This window comes from Micromesistius poutassou, assembly GCF_964030765.1.
Source record: "Micromesistius poutassou genome assembly, chromosome: 19".
Taxonomy (NCBI): Eukaryota; Metazoa; Chordata; class Actinopteri; order Gadiformes; family Gadidae; genus Micromesistius; species Micromesistius poutassou.
This window is the reverse complement of record NC_140289.1, coordinates 12,057,369-12,077,234: the sequence shown is the minus strand read 5'-3', so window position 1 is coordinate 12,077,234 and position 19,866 is coordinate 12,057,369. Positions and strand designations below refer to the sequence as shown.

Sequence of the window (19,866 nt, the reverse complement as noted above, 5' to 3'; positions counted from 1 at the left end):
GGGACCAGTCTCTACGTCACATCCGGGACACCTCCTCACGGTGAGACGACAACAACAGAACCAGCGTGGCCGTTAACGTGTCGTAGCTGCGCTGCATAATCTACTGCAGACATCCCCCACTCCCTTCGTCCTTGTTCCATAACACATATGTATGTTCCATATCATATATGTATATGTCACATATCTCATATATATGTCACATATCACGTATGATATGTCACATGTCACATCTATATCTGTCACACATGTTCCTGCATATGTCACATCACATATATATATATATATATATATATATATATATATATATATATATATATATATATATATATATATGTCCCATATCACATATATATGTCCCATATCACATATATATTTCACATATCTCACATCTATATCCCCTATCACATGTGTATATGTCACACATCAAATAGCTGTATGTGTCCCATATCCACAGCGGAATTCTTCCTAGGAAAAATGACGTCACTTTTGCCCTTCACGTGTCAGGGTTTTTTATGGCAGCCGTTAATAATTTATTAGCCAGAATTGATATTCCTTAATGATATCGGCAACGTTATGTTGATTAGTCAAAGGTATAATTTTAGTTATCTCTAATTGCATTATGAATAGTGAGATTGAAACACATTTTGCCATTCATGTTTATCTCGTAAAATTCCTTTGCAGATATCCGCAGAAAAAATTATGAATTAGCCTACCATAAACATAAAATAGGAGACGTAGGTACTAATATCCAAAAAATAGGTGTGTCATATTGCCCAGTGAAGGGATGGTATCTGTTATTGATAAGGACTCACTGGGTCACGTGACATGGAACAAGAAAGATGCGTTTACTATTTAAATATTCACATAAAATATAAAAAAACACTTCAATCCAATAAAATAAAATAAATGTCTTATTATTATTGATATATGTTATTGGTTGAGAGTCACTTGGTCACATTACATGGGAGCATTTTTTTTTTAAAGAGAACAATTTACCATTAAAATGATCAAATGAAATAGAAGAAGCACTTATATCCTAAAAAAAAAAAAGACAGTAGGGCCGAGCTCCGTGAGTGACCAACGACGTGCGTCATAATTATGTCATGTTATAACGTGCGTTATAACATCTGATCCTGTGTATTAATGAAATACTGGGGCATTTGACGACAAGCCGTTACAATTATATTAAACTATATCACTCGAAGAAAACTATAACGAAGAACTTAGTACATAATATATCTTATTAGGCTTAATGACATTTAACAAAAAAAATAGGCTATATATAATACATAAAATACATTATTTGAATACGCCCCAAATTACAACTAATAGATTTTATTGATACTGATAAAGCAACGATTACATCATTTTAAACTGTAGGCCTATATGTTATTGATTAGGAGTCACCACGGCACGTGACGTGGATTTTGAATTAAAATATTCAGATTAAATAGAAGAAGCACTAAAATCAATTTAAAAAAAAGAGGTGTGTCTTATTGTGTTGTTATAATTATTGTAATAGATTGCTTGTTTGCAGTCTTGCTTCCTTTATGGAAAAAAACCGCACGAGGGCGCTGTGTGTGCGCTCCTGAAACAAACAGCAGTTTCATAATTTCATACCATATCTCTGTCTGCCTAAAACTATACACGCATTATCCAACTCAGAATAACCCCCACCTCTCCCCGCAGCCGGAGCAGGGATAGGACGGCTGGGATATGGACGGGCTGCTGATTTAAAACAATAATCACGTTCTAGAGATGTATTGACACTGACATAACTGTATGGCATAACCTATTTGACACGGGCTGTAAGCTGCTGCATGGTGTGTTTACCCTGGCATAATCACATATAATAACATTATTGATGTATCATAGCCTTACATCGTGTTCCATGTGAGGATATAGAGTAGCATCTGCATTAGGCTGCTCATTGTTACCACGGGGGGTCGCTGTTGTCAAGGCTGAGTAGGTCGCCCCATCCTCTGGGGACTGGGGAGGAAGGGAGAGATTACAATGTCGACGGGCTGCTCTCAGCCAGTCCCACACCAGGATAGCTGATCAGGGGATTCCTTCACCGCAACATCGACCTATGTCCCTTTGTAGACGTTCACTCGACTCGTTGGGTAAGTCATGCCTCGTCCTTAATAATGTAAATCATCCGCAGGGTGAGTGATGTGTGTGGGGCTTTTCTTCCCTTTTGCGGGTACATTGGATCTCTCCAGTGGAGCAGCATGAGCGGCTGTAGTACAGTCACACGCCGCTGAGAGGACAGCCCACGGCAAGGTCTACTGAGTATATTATCTCATCTGAAGGACTGGCTTTGGTCCGGGGGGGGGGGGGGGGGGGGGCTGTAAACGAAACGAAAACCTTCACCGCTCGATTTGAATCGCAGTCGTGATTCAGGCAGTAGGCCACCGATAGCACATCGTCTAAGGAGATTACAGTGGTTTAAAGAAAGCCAGAGGATCTCAGAACGTGCGTCTCTATTGTCCTGAGTGGCTTTGGTCTCTGAGGCCACCTGGACACATCCTCCTCACGGGGGATCTCGTTAACCCGTGCGGTCCTACCACACTGTCTTGCGGTCCTACCACACTGTCGTGCAGACTCAGGTGGACCTACCGCACTGTCGTTCAGACCCAGGTGTTCCTACCTCCCCGTCGTGCAGTATAGAAAATTAAAACGGAGAAATTATGCTCAATATGTCATGTATGATAGTCTAAGGCATATTGTAGGCTACATCAGCCTTGCATTGTCCATCGTTCTTTGTATCCTGCGTCCAATAAACCAAAGCCTTTAATGTGTTTCGTTCTTTATCCATGTCAACCCCAGTCTTTGTTTCTTTGGAGATCATATTGTCCGGAGGTTCGACCCTTGTGGTCGAAGGGACGCCAATAATCATCAATATGTTATGATTGTTGTTGTTGTTGTTGTTGTTATTATTATTATTAGTGAGTTTTTTTAAAGGTGACATATTAGATAGATCTAGTCTACCAGGTTACCCAGTGGACTGAAGCAAACGTTGCTCATCTATCCAGCACACAAATAGGTGGACACGCCCACTAGTGATGTCAGAAGACGCAGATTTTCAAAATATTCACAGAAAGAAGCACTACAATTCAACAAAAAAGAGGCGCGTCCTAATTGCCCAGTTTAGTTATAATAATAATAATAATAATAATAATAATAATTTAATAATTATTAAGTTATAATTGATTTGGAGTCGCTGGGTCACATTACTATTCAACATACTACAATAATTATCTAAACTAAATTAATTACACTAACAATCAAAATAGGTGGGCTACATGAGACCCATTTAGTGACATTTTGTCATCATAATTTTGACCAATATGAGCTAGTCAGCCCAAAGTAATGTAAATAACAATGGTTTTGTGTCATTCAAAGTCATTTATGGGTGCTCCCTTAAGAAACCCCTCTGGCCAACCGCGGTCCACAACCATATATTGGATTCTGGGTGCAGCTTGCACCACATGCTTAGCCACATGCCATACCACAGGTGTATTGGGTGGGCAGATTCACTCTTCCTAAGTGTAAAACTGTTTGAAAATGTGCAGGGTAAGCGTTGTGCCTAAAGCGACGAACACTGTAAGTGTAGCTTGTGAGTCTGTGGTTGTTAACACAGCATTCAGAAGGGTGTATGGTTATTATTGCAGTATATCTGGGTCTTATGAACATTGGTGTTGTCAGCATAAAAGAGCAACGGGGGAACAAAAACTGTGATAGGGTTAGATATCAGTAGAAATGTAGTGTTGTAGAAGGCTTTTGAACAATGATGTCCTGCCGTTGCTTGGCAACCACCAGGCTCATCATGTAGATGAAAGAAGAAGGTACACGGTGTGAGGTACCTGTTGACATGGCAACAATTTCTACCATGGCCTTTCACAGTGTTGAACCTTTTATACATATATATTTTTTCTAAGTTAAGAATAAAAACAAACAAATGCTTCAGTCAGTCGTCTGCGACAGGCTCTACGCTGCTCTCTCGTTGAATGCATGCCCTCAAGGGATCCTGTCCTTTATTTGGCATCCTGTTGCCTTGACCCAGTTCACTCACTGCACACTTAGCTGCCCCTCCGGTAGTGTTCAGTAGTCTTCTCTCTCTCTCTCTCTCTCTCTCTCTCTCTCTCTCTCTCAATAACACTCATTCTGCCTAACTGTTCTGGCAATACTTCTAAATAAATATGTGTAACTGTGTATTGAAAATTAACTGGCTGAGTGTGTGTGTTTTCTGCTAGAAAGGTTCACACACACACACACACACACACACACACAGCTGGGCTATAAAGGAATTGTTAAGCGATTGTTTTTCAAGGAAAACATACCGTCATGTATCACTACACTCTGAACTTCCCACTTTTAAAAAACAATCCTTCCTATTAATTTGCAAGTTGCCCCTAAAATTATATTATAGCCTAGCTAGACAGCTACAAGAAGAACCCAACTAACTCAATACTAGGGATGCACGATAACATTTTTTTAAAAAACCGATACCGATAACCGATAACTTTCAGCTCCTAAAGGCCGATACCGATACCGATAACCGATAACACACACACACATATCCATATATATGATCATGACCTAAGATCATGACATTGTCGCGCAGACATCAGTAGAATCAACGGGGGGTTTAGGGTTTGCAAGGGGCGGGATATGACGTAGAGTCGAGGTTCACAGTACGGCCCCTGTCACTCAGGTGTGTTTTGGTCTGACCGCAGACAGCAACGGAGTCAGAATGGGCAGAACTTGTCGCGATCATCTTAAATGTTGCTGCAGCGATGCATCATATATTCTGTTGCATCCACAACATCCGCATCAATCTATGAAAGAGTGGAGCATGAGTTACAGACAAATAGAAGAAACGATGAATAAGAAAGGCATTGCGAACGACTGCGTTACTGGAGGAAGAGAGCATCTTCTTTTGCTTCATTTCACATCTAACAAACACTGGGACAAATGTAGTTGATATCTGTGTATAACAGCGAAAACGGAGTGGAAAGCCGGGACCCAATGTCAATATTAAGTGTTTGTGTGTGCGCGGGAATGGCAGTGTGTATGTGTGTGTGTGTGTGTGTGTGTGTGTGTGTGTGTGTGTGTGTGTGTGTGTGTGTGAGTGAAGTAGTGAAGTAACGAACAAGTCCGGTTGTGTCTGTGCAAACGTGTATTGTAACGTTAGTGAAACTAAGAATAAAATACCCAGCCTGTCAATCATCGGCGGCCGCATCATTCCAACCATATTCCGACCTATAAGCAGACCCACTGCCAGTCAAAGTGAAGGGTGGTACCCCCAAGAGAACTAGAAGACTACGGTCTTGGAGCCGACAGCAGGAAAGGTGCAACATAATAATAATAAAAAACATTTTCCATATCCGCGTGCAGTTATGAACTCATGTATTGTAATTGATTGTATGATGTGTACTTTTAGGGTTACGATAAGACCTTAAATTTAGCATTAGTGGGAGCGGGGCACTGAAATTATATAGGCTATGTTATCGGGGCTATTTGTCATGATATCTGACTTATCGGAATGACATAATAATTTCTGTTATCGGCCCGATAATTATCGTGCACCCCTACTCAATACTGAATATTTTGGTGAAACAATGGTGTCAATATTTCACCAATCCTTTAACTAGAGCAAATGTTGGCGAGCATACATTGATTTGGCGTCTGATGTGACCTTTGGGCCAAGGTTCTGCTGCAGCTACATGCTAGTCCTATAAAATATAAATCAGGACAAGCTGTGTTACGGTTACACAATAAATCTGGAAACACACTCGCGCGCACACACACACACACACACACACACACACACACACACACACACACACACACACACACACACACACACACACACACACACACACACAAGCACACATGCTTGTCTCTTGAAACATTGCATATCCCTATATGCTTATGCTTCAAATGATGCGCTTGATCAGATTCAAAAGCGGACTAATCCCTTTAACCTTTTGCTGGGAAGAATATCGGTTGACATTTAGTTTGGATTGCAATAGCAGTAAACAACTAGTTGGGTAGGATGTAGCAGTAAACTGCTAGTAAGGTAGGATGTAGCAGTAAACTAGTAGGTGAGGATGTATCAGGGGAGGACACCTTGTGTGACTGATTTGCAGTTGTTGATGTATATGAACTAATGAATCTGAACCAGGAGAGGTAGGATCTGAACCAGGAGAGGTAGGATCTGAACCAGATGAGGTAGGATCTGAACCAGATGAGGTAGGTTCTGAACCAGGAGAGGTAGGATCTGAACCAGATGAGGTAGGATCTGAACCAGGAGAGGTAGTATTTGAGACTAAGGGGAATATTTAATTGCTGATAAAAATTGTTTTGTGAAATAGAATTGATTTCATTATTATGACTGAATCTTTATCAACTTAAATAATCATTAGACACTACTGAAAACGGATGCCTTGAATACTGTCTCTAAACCCATGTGTAGACTCTTACTGTATGGGATTTTGTATTTGCTGAATGAAAGGAAACCTCTGAAAATAAGTTGTTTTATTGTTGAGTCCACCGCCTAGCTTTGGGCTTCCCATCTTCTCCATACTGCTTCAAGCCAAGCCAATCATGTAGGCCAATCATGGAACACTTGAACCAATGAAAACATGTACCCATACAGACCCAGAGAGCAAAGGCAGTGTTTATGTACCTCCAAGCCTAACACGCCGGCCATGTATCTGTTGTTCGGCGACCCCTTCTGTCTCGCCTACACAACATCAGCATATGTTTGTATCAATAGCGATCCTTCAACTGATTTGGCACAATGAGCTCACAAGCTGTCCGTTTAGAGTGGAATATTGTAATCAGATTACATTTTAAGATAAATGTCATGAGCTGCTTTCTAACAATAAAAGATACGTTCAAAAATGTAAGGTGGCATGATTAGACACATACACACACACACACACACACACGCCATGAGGGGAGGTTCTATTTTTAATGAGAAAAATAACGAGCACCTTGTCAATCTCTCCAGAGGACACACCTCAAGTGTCCGCTAGCATTTACTCAGAGTTCAGTCCCTGTCCACCGTGTTGATTGTTGACTTGTTGTTCACATCTGTGGCACAATTATGACAATCTCCACACTGCAGGCGTGGGTCTCAGGCACTATTTACACACACAATTACACACCTCAACATGGCCTTTGTTTGAGTGATCCTCACACCTTCCTGGCTCTCTCTCACATGCCCTGTGTCATCAGTCATCAGTCCTGCCATGGCGTCGACAAGGCAACAATTTTCATCATCCCAGGAACCAGGAAGACTCTGGATTATGGACCGGACAGAAGTTCAACTCTCACTCAGGGAACGGAGGTTGAACTTGCATATATGCAGATAAATACATTATTCATCACATTATTTCATGCAAACCTTTCCCAATGGATCACTAGCGTTTGTAGATAAATAGAATTTGAATTGCAAATATATTTACAATTTGTAATTTGATTTCCCCGACTTTCTGCTCCGTAGAACAGCCTGGGCTGATTCCTAATAGAGTTGAACCGGGAAAAAGAAGGATGGCGAGGCAAGGCAACTTTATTTATATAGCACCTTTCATACACGAGGCAGACTCAAAGTGCTTCACATAGAAACATTGTCATACAATAAAATGGAATAATAAAAGAAAATAGATAAGTAAAAGAAAACAAAAAATGCATTATAGAAAGTACCTGTAAGGAGACCATTGCAGTAATCAAGCTTACTCGTGATAAAGGCATGTACAAGGTTTGGTAAGTCCTGAGTGGACATGAGCCACTCAGGTCTTGGTCCATTTTTAAGGTGATAATAGGCAGATTTTGTATCTGATTTGATGTGACTGTTGAAATTAAATCTGAATCCATGATCCATGGATTTGATTGAGGTTTTCAGGGACAGAGAGTGAAGGTGTTGGGTTACTTTAAGCCTTTCCGTTTTAGCACCAAATACAATTATCTCGGTTTTGTCCTCATTTAGTTGAAGGCACATCCAGTACTGACCTGCTCAATGCACTGGCACAGCTAATCTATATGGGCTGAATAATTTTTTTTGTCATCGGCATAGTTCCCCTAGTGGGAGCATGTAGATGTTGAATGAAGAGGGTCCTAAGATCGAACCTTGTGGGACACATGTCACGTTGATACAAAATCGCACAGTAAACCAGTTTACTGTGCCTGAAAGCCCCACCCAGAGGTCTAGTAGCATTAGTATTGAGATTTTGCCAGAGGCTGTGTGAAGACGGATGTCATTTACAACTTTAATAAGGGCGGTCTCGGTGCTGTGAAGAGGTCGAAATCCTGATTGGAAGATGTCATAGCAACCAGTTGAAGCCAGGAAGTAAAATTTTGTAGCTGGAGGACTACTTTCTCAATGATTTTACTTATGAAGGGTAGATTTGATATTGGTCTGTAGTTGTTAATAATAGAGGCATTTAGGCTCTGCTTTATTAAAAGGGGTTTAATAACTGCAGTTTTCAAGGCTTTTGGTAAAAAGCCTGATTGGAGAGAGTTGTTAACTATTTGCAGTATGTCTATTGCTAGGCAGTCAAAAACATTCTTAAAGAGGTTGGTAGGTAAAATATCAAGGCAACAGGTTGATGGCTTTAGTTGTGTCACTGTTTCAACAAGAGTTTTAGAGTCTATGACATTAAAGCACGTCATCATTGCCATGTTACTTTCTCCTGAACAGGGTGGTAGTCCAACATTTTAGCTTGAAGTGGAGATATTGATGGCGCGTCTGATGCCTTCAATTAAAGCAGGAAGTGAAGTCTAAGCGTGCTCCTGAGAGACCTAGTAAATACAGAAGAGTAAGCTTTAGGCAGATGTCATTAGTGTGTGGTTAGTGTGTATGATCAGTTGTTATTGTGTAGTTGTATTATTACTCCAGTGCTGCACACAGTGCTTGTAAGTGTGCAGCTCACTCACCGCCTAAAGCAGTCAGTCGTGAGAAGGATGTTATACAAATGTCTCCACATTTCTCTACTTAGGATTAGGAACAATAGGATTAGGTTCCACATTCGCTATCAGACGCATTTGTATGATTCACATTAGGATCATGAAATGACACATGTTGAGTTGTCCCTGTTGTTCTTGTTGACTTTAAGAACGTCCCTGTTGTTGTTGTTGACTTGTCCTTTGAGAATATCCCTGTTGTTGTTGTTGTTGTTGTTGACTTGTCCTTTGAGAACATCCCTGTTGTTGTTGATTTGTCCTTTGAGAACCTCCTTGTTGTTGTTGTTGTTGTTGACTTATCCTTTGAGAACCTCTCTGTTGTTGTTGTTGACTTGTCCTTTGAGAACATCCTTGTTGTTGTTGACTTGTCCTTTGAGAACATCCTTGTTGTTGTTGACTTGTCCTTTTAGAACGTCCCTGTCGTTGTTATACAAAAAAGGTAGAGGTTTGAGAGCACTGAACCTTAGTTCTGTGAGACCTTGAGAGATAAATCCTGAAATGCTTTAAATAGAAAGTATGATTATGACATCCACTACAGCTCTCTCTCTCTCTCTGTCTCTCTCTCTCTCTCTTTCTTTCACGCCCCTCTCTCTCACATGCTCTCTCTTTCCCTCTGATTCAGTCTGGGTTGTTATCATGCTACAGTGTTGTGATACTTTTGTGGTATCTCACAACACACAAACTGTGAGTAACAGTGTTCATGAGACAGGAGCTTGTCTGCTTAACTGCTAGATTGATTATCAAGACTGTACACTGCCTGCAGTACACCATTTTGTATTATTTACATCTAATTGTGTGTATGGGCCCACCTGCCTCTTGTGGAGCACACTGTCTGTGCTTGGTTCTTTGTAAAACTTCAAAACAGGAGCAGACATATTGCATTGTGCATCAATCGCTTGTGTTCCTGCATAAGTGATGGACAAGACAGATATTAAATAATGCAGATTTAAATGCATTGGTAATGTTAGCATTGTTCTAGTATGCCCAATTGTATCTCATAGCACCTCCTTCAAAATATTTTATTTATAACAGGATTTGATCGCAATAAATAATTGACCAAGGCATATTCCAAAAGGAGTTACCATAGAATTACTACTCATACAAATGACTCATAATAGTATTTTTGTTTTCTGAAATTGTACAAATGTGCAGCCGACCTTTCAGGGTCAAGGTACAAAAGTCCCTATGGCTATATACATGCCATATATATATGGCTATATATATGGCTATATGAACATACAACAGTCCGATAGACCGATAGGTTACTGCATTATGATGAAAGGAGAAAAGAAAAGTGTACTTATAGCCCTATAAATGATGTACCTTGGTCTATGGTAACACTGCGTACGATCTGTTTCACCCATGAATATTTCGTCAATGCGTTTTTATTGTGCCATTTGTGAAAAGAAAAGCCTGGGATCACAGGAAGCGGCAAGATGGGACAAGAGGGTACAGCCGTCCAATAGGGAAGGTATCTCTCCCTAGATACCCCACCATCTGGGCTAGCTTAGTACGCGCTGTGTCATAATCACAATTAATCCCACACGTCCATCACCACCACAGTTGTTGCTGGTACCCAGGATACCGTAAGAACAAGAGAGGAAAGAAGCATTGCCTGCAAGTATCCTCCTGGCACTCCGGGCGTCCTTGCCCTCCAGGGCTGTCGATGAAGCTGCAGCTCACTGAATGGCTGAAGCCCTCACTAATGAGAAGGCATCTCTGAATTCACACAGAGTACCTTGAAATATACCTGAGCGTTCAACAGGACGACTGGCTCTTCTTTATGAACCTACTCAGTACATACTCAGTACATCTGGTAATACTTTAACCAGATGTTTTGGTACATACATTAAACGTATGATACATTATACTTATTTAATAAATATAATGCATGTAATAAGTCTCAATCTAGCCTCCTGCCCTCTGGAAGAAGGTATCGGAGCCTCCTACCCCCACCAGACTCACAAACAGCTTCATCCACCAGGCTGTCAGGAAGCTAAATTCTCTCCCCTCTCTCCCCTTCAGCCACATCCACCAGGCTGTCAAAAAGCTGAATCTCCCCTCTCCTTTCACCGGGATAGTGAGAAACGTCTTCTCCACTCCTTTGTATGTCTGGTACATGTGAAGTAATTGACAATAAAGCTGACTTTGACTTTGACTTATTACATACATTAAACTCAGTGGTGGGCCATCAGGGCCAGCAGGGCCTTCTCTGCTGGCCCTATCAAAATCGAAATAATATATGTTGTTTTTTTTCAAAATGACATTAATGTGTGTCTGAACGCATCTTAATTAAATGATTTTTTCAGTATGTTACCATATAATTCCAGAAGGAAAAGATTTTTTTTGTAAGGCTGAGCTCAGCTGACTAACGCATCACAGCTACATGGACCAACGGAGCCAGCACTAGAAGTATAGAACTCTGAAGAATAAGTCCCGCCTCCGAGGCTCCTGTTCCCTCGGTCAAATGTCTATGGGAAATAACATGGGGTTTTTGAATGATCGTACATTACAAACTCTGTAGGTGGCGAAGAAGTAAAAGCTGCATCACGTTCTGAACTACACACTTTTTCCATCTAGTTTTCACTGTTTTTTTTTATTTTCAGTGCCGTTAAAGTAGCATTTCCCATTTAGCGTTCCCCGGGTCCTATGTTCCCCAGGTCCTATGTTCCCCGCTTTTCCCAAAAAGGATCCTATGTTCCCCGCTTTGTATGTGACGGGAACATAGGACCCTTTTTCAAAAAAAGGGTCCTATGTTCCCGGTCTGTTATTTTCCCACCATCAGTGCTGATTGCCATCAGTTACAGGCCGTTTGACGCGCATATCCAAATAGGCCTATAGATGAGCAGAGATTATTGTTTTTGATTATAGAGATTTTTGTTTTTGTCACATTTGGACAGTTTAAATAAACGAAACTAAATAAACAATAAATACTAATAATAAATACAATAAATACTAATAATAAATAAACAATAAATAAATAAATACTAATAATAAACTAACTAAGGGCCCTATCTTGCACCCAGCGCAATTGACTTTCTACACCGACGTATCGTTGCTAGTTTCACACATGAAAGATTGTTCATATCTGTGAAACTAGCACAGACTTATCGTTGCTAGTTTCACACATATGAAAGATTGTTCATATCTGTGAAACTGCATAGAAATAGCATGTGGATTGTGGAAACATTTTTGTTCCATATGGGGTAAGATAAGATACAAGATACAACAATTTACAGCCTAATCTCTCCTCATCATATTTGGATATGTGCGTCACGTGGCCTGTAATCTACCGTAACAAAATGCTGAATTAAATCAGCGAAGACATAGTCTTATGTCATGCAATTCGGCAATTATGGAAATTATGGTGGAAAAAAGAAACCCTTTCTAAATATTATTAGGACCCGTTAAGGAATTGAGGGAAACCCGGTATGTATTGCGACCGGGGAACATAGGACCCTTTTTGGGAAAAACGGGGAACATAGGACCCGGGGAACATAGGTACGCTCTCATAATTTACTACTTTCCAAAACAATCCAAAAATCCAGTCGAAACTAGATGGAAAAAGTGTGTAGTTCAAAACGTGAGCTTTTACTTCTTCGCCACCTACAGAGTTTGTTATGTACGATCATTCAAAAACACCATGTTATTTCCCATAGACATTTGACCGAGGGAACCGGAGCCTTGGAGGCGGGACTTATTCTTCAGAGGTCTATGTCGTTTAGACATCAGTAGAATCAACGGGGGGTTTAAGGGGGTGGGCTTGCAAGGGGCTATGGGGATATGACGTAGGGTCTGTTCGCAAGAGGCAGGATAAATGTGGCCGCTGTAACTGTTGGTTGTTTTGATTTGACCGCAGACAAAATGGAGGGAGAACACTCATCGCAATCATCTTAAATGTTGCTAAAATGATGCAACATATATTCCGTTGCATCCACAAAAGACATTTAGGGAGGTTCAAGGAGGAGAGCAATTACATTTCTTGTGGTATTACAAGTCTTGTGGTGGACTCTATAGACATAATTCACCATACTGAGATTGACATGTTTTTGTTGTGTGTTAAAGGTACGCTGTCTCTTTAAGATCATGTGACTTTTGTGTTGATATGCCGGTGTCGTGCCAGAAGTTGATTTTTGCCAGAAACTGATTTCCGGTCCGCGGGAGCGCGCACGGTCTGTTAAAGTTGTGTTTCTGCCTCAAAATGGCTTGATATCACTCAGCAAAGTAATACTGACAAGATTTGATGTCAACCAGTGCTTGAATAATGTGTAAAGGGCCATTACAATGTAAAAATCAGCGGACCGGAAATCAGTTTCTGGCAAAAATCAACTTCTGGCACGACACCGGTCGGCGTGATGTTTGAATCTAACGTTTTTTATATGATAAAATGAACGACATGCCGTTGTGTTGTTGACGTGAGAAATTGTCTCTTCACTTCATTTATCGCAATTTCTAAAGTCTATAGCAGCACGTCTTACCTGGGAGAGTTTGACGACAGCAGGGCCGTTAAAACAGATGGAAGGGGGGAGAGGGGGATATCAATATTGCATTGCGGGATGCGGGATCGATCTTGCCGTTGTCTTTCAACGTCTGTGCCCGCGCACGCGTGTGTGCAGTGTGTCTTCGCGTGCATGTGTCCTGCGCTGCCTTTGTCTTGAAACGTCTGCGTCAGCAGCGCGAGTGTGTGTTTGTGAGCGTGTGCATGTGTGTGTGTGTGTGTGTGTGTGTGTGTCTATGTGTATGCGGTCTGTGTGTCCGTGGGTGCGGTGTATGTGTGCGTTCGTGCGTGTGTTTATGTGTGAGCTGCAGGCTGCTTGGCACATGCGCACTGACCAACTTGTCCGAGTAACTTGTCCGACAGGCCTGCTATTATAATAGTAAGATTCTCTAAATACACAGAAATTACAATATGAAGGAAGTGTGCAGTAGTGCAATTATTGTGGAAAGAGTGAGTCCAGGGGGATGAGTCTGTTTATGGGGAGTTTGAGGTCCTTCTCTCATCACAACAAGTGACGAATCTTGCTGCTGCAATCGTTGCACATTGTTGTATTTCTTCCAACAGGTATGGCAGTTTGTTAGCATCTGGATTATCTTTAAAGTCCTTGCATGCTTTTGTAATCCGTGGAAAATTTGTGTTCCTTATGTCTTGGTATGACTGGCAGGAAGTCCGTAAGTGCAGCTCTGTTTCCAGTTGGTTTTGTGTGCAGTGGGAGCACAGTCTGTCCTCTCTAGGGAGTCAGGTCTGTCTGTGTGTCCCTTCTCCATGGCCAGGCTGTGTTCGGTGAGTCTGTATCTGTCTATCTCAGTTTTGGGTCGGTCACGGTGGTCAGGTATTCTGCAACGGTGCAGTCTCTGTTGAGAGCCAGTTTTTGGTGGACTCTTTCCAATGTGTTAAATAATTTTCCTTTTGTTTTCTTATAATTTGTTTTTTCCTGATGTGTTGGTTGTTGTGTGTTGGACAGAGTCCCAGGACAAGCTGGCTAAGGGGACACTTTTCTGGGTGTGACTCTGTGGGTGAGAGCCTTGTTGTGGAGTGTGTTGCTGTCGCTTTCTTTAAGGTGGTTATAACATTTTAGGGCTCTCTTCTGAATTTTAAGAACTGGTGCACCATCGGGTCCAATACGGAGGGAAGGGTTTCCATGCAATTTCTATTTGCCTGTGTCCCAGTGTTGATGTCTGCATGCATTTTGATTTGCATGGGTTTGAATGGGGATGGTTTGGATGTGGGATAAGAAGGTTGTTTACTTTGTGTGTATACTCACACATATATTGTTTGTACAAACACTAGCTGTAAACAGAGGTGTTCCTCTGCTGGCCTTATTGATGCTAATGGGATTTTGTGTGCTAAGCTCTACCGAGGAACATACCTAATTAAATATATAGTTCTTTCTTCTGATACCAGATACATAGCCTAGGATTTTCAGATTTATTTCATTGAATTGATTTTGATAGAATCTTTATTTAATTAATAATGATATCATTCCAAGGTATTTGTTTACATTAACCGTACGCATCTGTTTCAGTCAAAGGATTTGGATTTCTACTTTGCTGACACTAAGCTGCCCCCTACTGGCACTAAGCAGGAATAAACCTGAGGACTGCAGGCCTTATTTTACTTGCTGTATTTTTTCTCCTGAATAGATTGACCTTGTGTTTGCATTAGTATTGAACATTCAAGGTCTTTATTTGTCGAATGTGCAGTGCAGTGAAATGCTAGAATATTACTATTGCCTGACATTGTTTCTTCTTCTTATTATTATTATTAAGGAAATATCTTGCTCTGCCATTCAAGAACACAAGTTACTCACTGTCTCATTCTGAGATAATGCAAAAAAAAAGAGAAAGCCAAACTGTTGCCATCAGCAGCATTTAGACTGGTGGAGATGTCCCACCAGTCTGACGTATTCACCAGGAAGACCCATATGATGAGCATTAAAGGTGGAGGTGTCCCGCCAGTCTGAACCACAGAAAGACCCATATGATGAGCATTAAAGAGGCAGTGTGCCACATGTTGAGATTCCTTGATAGATTTATAATTGGTTTAGATACGTTATTAATTCTGTAAACTTAGGTCATAGTTTTTCAAGTATCACTTTAAGTTCTGATAATTTATCTTAATAGCAGGCATCTCTATAAGCCAATGTGCACCTACTGCTCTGCAGTAGGTGAATATAGGGCTTTTACAACGTTGCATCGCAATGACCAACAAATAGATTGGTCATTATGGACAGACATGTTGTGGGTGAAAATTCTGCAGCATTTCTTGTGTGAGACATGGAAAGAAAAGTTTTAATTTGTATTTAATATTTGTATTTATGTTAATTTAGGATTTTACAGTATTACAACTCTTTCGAGGCATTACAAAATGGCCAATATTAATATACCACGATGCATTCTGATGTACAAGCCCTATAGGATGCTTTTGATAACAAATAAAGAGTTTTGTTTTGGATACCAACTTTCCCCAAATGAGTGAAAGCCTACTTTAAGTTATCGTGTGCAGTTGTATTGCAACTATTTGGTTTTTAAATCTCTCCAAAAGAGTGACCCTCCAAACGATCATTTCCAAAACATTGGAAATGAACAAATGCATTGACATTTATCATAATTGCTCTCATCCGCAAACTGCCCTTTGCTACACTATTTTATACATTTTATACATGGATAAGGAAGTGAAACCTCATTATAATTAAATCCTCTTAAACATAGGATGTTTCGGTGGAAGGACAGAGCATAAGCTCTTCTTCACAGGCTCTATGAGGCACGTGCAAGAGGGTTAAGCTTCTGGGACAACTATATCTAATGCTATGTGTTGGGGATGGGGGAGCGTCATCTGGCCAGCGGTGGATTCTGATGTCTGCGTCCAATAGAGCTTAAGCTCTGACACTTTGAATTGACAAAGCCCTGTGATAACCCTGTTCTAAACTGTTGTGGGTGTTGTGTTTCTCCTAGGGATATGAGGCTACGAGGATAGCTGCCCGCCATGACTGATGTGGAGCCTGTTGTGACAGACTTTGCGTCTACGGCGCGTACCGGGCGACGTAACGCCATCCCCGACGTCCTGGGGGCCGCGGCGGGGCCCGCCGGCTCCGCGGAGCTGTCCAACAAACTGGCAGAGCTCTCGGTTGTGGGTGCGGACATGTTACTCTGTTTGTTTTCCTCTCACAGCGGGACATACTCTATTCTACACATACAGCGTTTCCTTTCAAGAGCGTGTTGTTCTAAAGGTTCCTGTAATGCAGTACTTTGATAAAGTATGTGATAGAATGAGTCCGTAACAGGAGTGGAGGCCTTGGTTGCAGATCTGAACAGTAAAGTGTCCATTATGGGCATCGATATGAGCGTGGACACGTGGTCAGCCACTGAGTGTAGTGAGTGCATCCTTTATGGTTCTCCTTAATGCCTTGATGGTGATCTTTATTAAGAACAGAAATATGAGCAATCCTAAAAGCAAAAGCTGAGAGCAGGTTCCAGGTCTCTAGGTTCAGCAGGTCGGAGTAACAAACCCACTGACCGCAGGGAGAGCAAACTACATCACATGAGCAGCCCGACGCTGGCTCTGTACAGACACTACACATCTATAGTGTCTATATATCCAATCAGAGGAGGAGGATACATCTATAGTGTCTATATATCCAATCAGAGGAGGAGGATACATCTATAGTGTCTATATATCCAATCAGAGGAGGAGGATACATCTATAGTGTACTATATATCCAATCAGAGGAGGAGGATACATCTATAGTGTAATATATATCCAATCAGAGGAGGAGGATACATCCATAGTGTACTATATAGCCAATCAGATGAAGAAGGGGCCACCATTGTGAATGCCTCGCTGTCGTTTTTTGACTGACAACTTTGTTTTGTTTCTCCGGACTCATTTTGGACCAGTATCATAGTGTTACGCTAACAGACAGTGACGCCACGAGATGAGAGAACTGACAGACGTGAGAATGTAGTGATAATTACCTGCTGATGCATGCTTACATTTTAGGAATAATTAAGGAGAAATAAAACGAGAATGTCTCATCAAGGTACTGGACTCAGTTAATTATGATAGCTATGATAGATAACAGCCAATATATTTTGACATTTATTTTAAATGTTACCAGAAATTTCTATATATATTCTATATAATTTCTATATAAAAATCTATATATTTTTTACATGGGAACTTGAATGTGTCTCACCCCTTACCCCTTATTACCCTGCTATGCATGGACATTTAATGAGACAGATGTATTAAAGAATAATATGCACAGTATGTCTCTGTGTGTAGGCTGTGTGTCTGAGCCAAAACAGGGATGACAGTAGCTCAGAGCGGTATGACTGGTAACCGGAAGGTTGCTAGTTCGATCCCCGGCTGCTCCTAGCTGAGTTTTGAGGTGTCCCTGAGCAAGACACCTCTCCCTGACTGCTCCTGACGAGCTGGCTGTCGCCCTGCATGGTTGACTCCACCATCGGTGTGTGAATGTGTGCATGAATGGTTGTAAGTCGCTTTGGATAAAAGCATCAGCAAAATCCCTTAAATGTAAATGTGAACACCAGCCTCTGCATGTATGAATATGATGCTGTGTGTGTGTGTCTTAGAGGACGCTGATGGAGCCGGTGAGGGCCCGTCCACCAGCCCCGCACAGTGCCCCGGGGAGGAGGAAGAGAAGGCTGAGGGGAAATAACGCCCCTCCGTCAGTGATGTTCCCCCGGACCCCCTTGATGATGGACCACTGGGCCTCTGATGGGAAATGTAGTGAGACGCTGGAGACGACCAATCAGTCTCATCACAACGCACCAACGGAGGACAGGAGGGCGGCATTAAGAAGAAAGACACACACACACACACCCAACTGGTCTTAACTTGATAAACTGCCACTCATTGTCACTATGCAACATCAACCAGGATGAGGTCACTGGAAGACAGTTGGGGAGATGATGTTAAAGTTAAACGTTAAAGAGCTGGGAAATCTGTGACAGTGACAAGAACACCAGTTCCAATGATGATGTAGTAATAACGCTGGTTGGGGATTAAACATGAAGGTTATCAAGGTGTCCCATAAATCGTAATATCCCCTGTGTGGATAACGATGTGATATTGATAAAAACATTCAAATTTTGTCCACTGAAAAAATGATAAGAATTGTATATTGTGTGATGGGCTGAGTTTCAACCAAAAGCATTTCTTCTCGGAACGTCAGCTGAGTAGTTGCAGGAGTGTCTCTAATTGCACAAGGGAGTTGATTGATTTGAAAAACATTCCATTAGGTGATGTAAAATACAACTTTTATCTCTTCTGTGGTTGACAATGACGTGTTCCATTGTAAATCTCTGCCTTTTGTGTGTTTTTAATTTGTACATCAACATTAATTTACTAAATTATGAAATATTATTATCTGTATGTCGAGTCTGTATAGTTTTACATCGCGATATATTTGCACATACCCTGTAAAGAGATGCATTTCAATCTTGACTGCCGCTAATAAATATTGTGCTTTAGACTACATGTCTTTGATATGGGCCAGCGTTTGTAAATAGTTCATGCTAAATATAGATGTGTGTATGTTCATTAACATCTTATAATACATACGCCTTTATACTACAGCAATACCCAACAGAGTAGGCATATATACTAGAGTAATACCCAATAGAGTAGACCTATATACTACAGTAATACCCAATAGAGTAGACCTATATACTACAGCAATACCCAACAGAGTAGGCATATATACTAGAGTAATACCCAATAGAGTAGACCTATATACTACAGTAATACCCAATAGAGTAGACCTATATACTACAGTAATACCCAATAGAGTAGACCTATATACTACAGTAATACCCAATAGAGTAGACCTATATACTACAGTTATACCCAATAGAGTAGGCCTTTATACTACAGTAATACCCAATAGAGTAGACCTATATACTACAGTAATACCCAATAGAGTAGACCTATATACTACAGTAATTAAGTAGAGTTGGCCTTTATACTAAGGCCTGTAGTACTGTGTTCAGCCAGGGGGAGGGGCCAGCGACCCTTACGCTTTCGGTCAAAACAAGAACATAGTCGGGCCTATTATTAGGATTATTAACAGGTATTATTAATAAGATAGAAATATTAATAATCTATATTGCAATTATCTCACACCTAGTAGTCTATATGCATATGAATTGAGTTCATGTTCATGTTCGCATTATCATGTTTTCTTTACCAAGACGTAAAACCGAGCGGGCTTTAGAAGTGCATTTGGGTTCCAGCAGGAGCCCAGAGGACCACGTTGGCAGAGCTTGCTGGGAGCCTTCATCTGCCCTAACGCCGATATAAAAGGCTTCCCAGAGAGTTCTTTGAACGGCCCTCTTCATTGCTTGGCATAGAGAAATCTCATGGGCTAGCAA

General features: G+C 41.1%; 1 protein-coding gene across 2 annotated transcripts; it reads left to right on the top strand.

Moving 5' to 3' along the window:
• Position 1: 1 nt before the first annotated feature.
• pkib (protein kinase (cAMP-dependent, catalytic) inhibitor beta) lies at positions 2-18,166 on the top strand. 2 transcript variants are annotated; one of them, XM_084483629.1, is made up of 3 exons: positions 2-40; positions 16,426-16,604; positions 18,067-18,166. In XM_084483629.1, exons 2-3 carry the CDS (start codon positions 16,457-16,459, stop codon positions 18,150-18,152), a joined length of 234 nt encoding a protein of 77 aa, XP_084339755.1. In that variant the 5' UTR covers positions 2-40; positions 16,426-16,456; the 3' UTR covers positions 18,153-18,166. The 2 variants fall into 2 exon arrangements, with proteins under 2 accessions (XP_084339755.1, XP_084339754.1); XM_084483628.1 differs by lacking the exon at positions 2-40 and adding an exon at positions 2,018-2,123.
• Positions 18,167-19,866: the final 1,700 nt, after the last annotated feature.

Coding starts and splice junctions, on each gene's coding strand:
- pkib (XM_084483629.1), top strand. CDS start 16,457: ATGACTGATGTGGAGCCTGTTGTGACAGACTTTGCGTCTACGGCGCGT. Junction 16,605..18,066: donor GGCAGAGCTCTCGGTTGTGG/GTGCGGACATGT, acceptor TGTGTGTCTTAG/AGGACGCTGATGGAGCCGGT.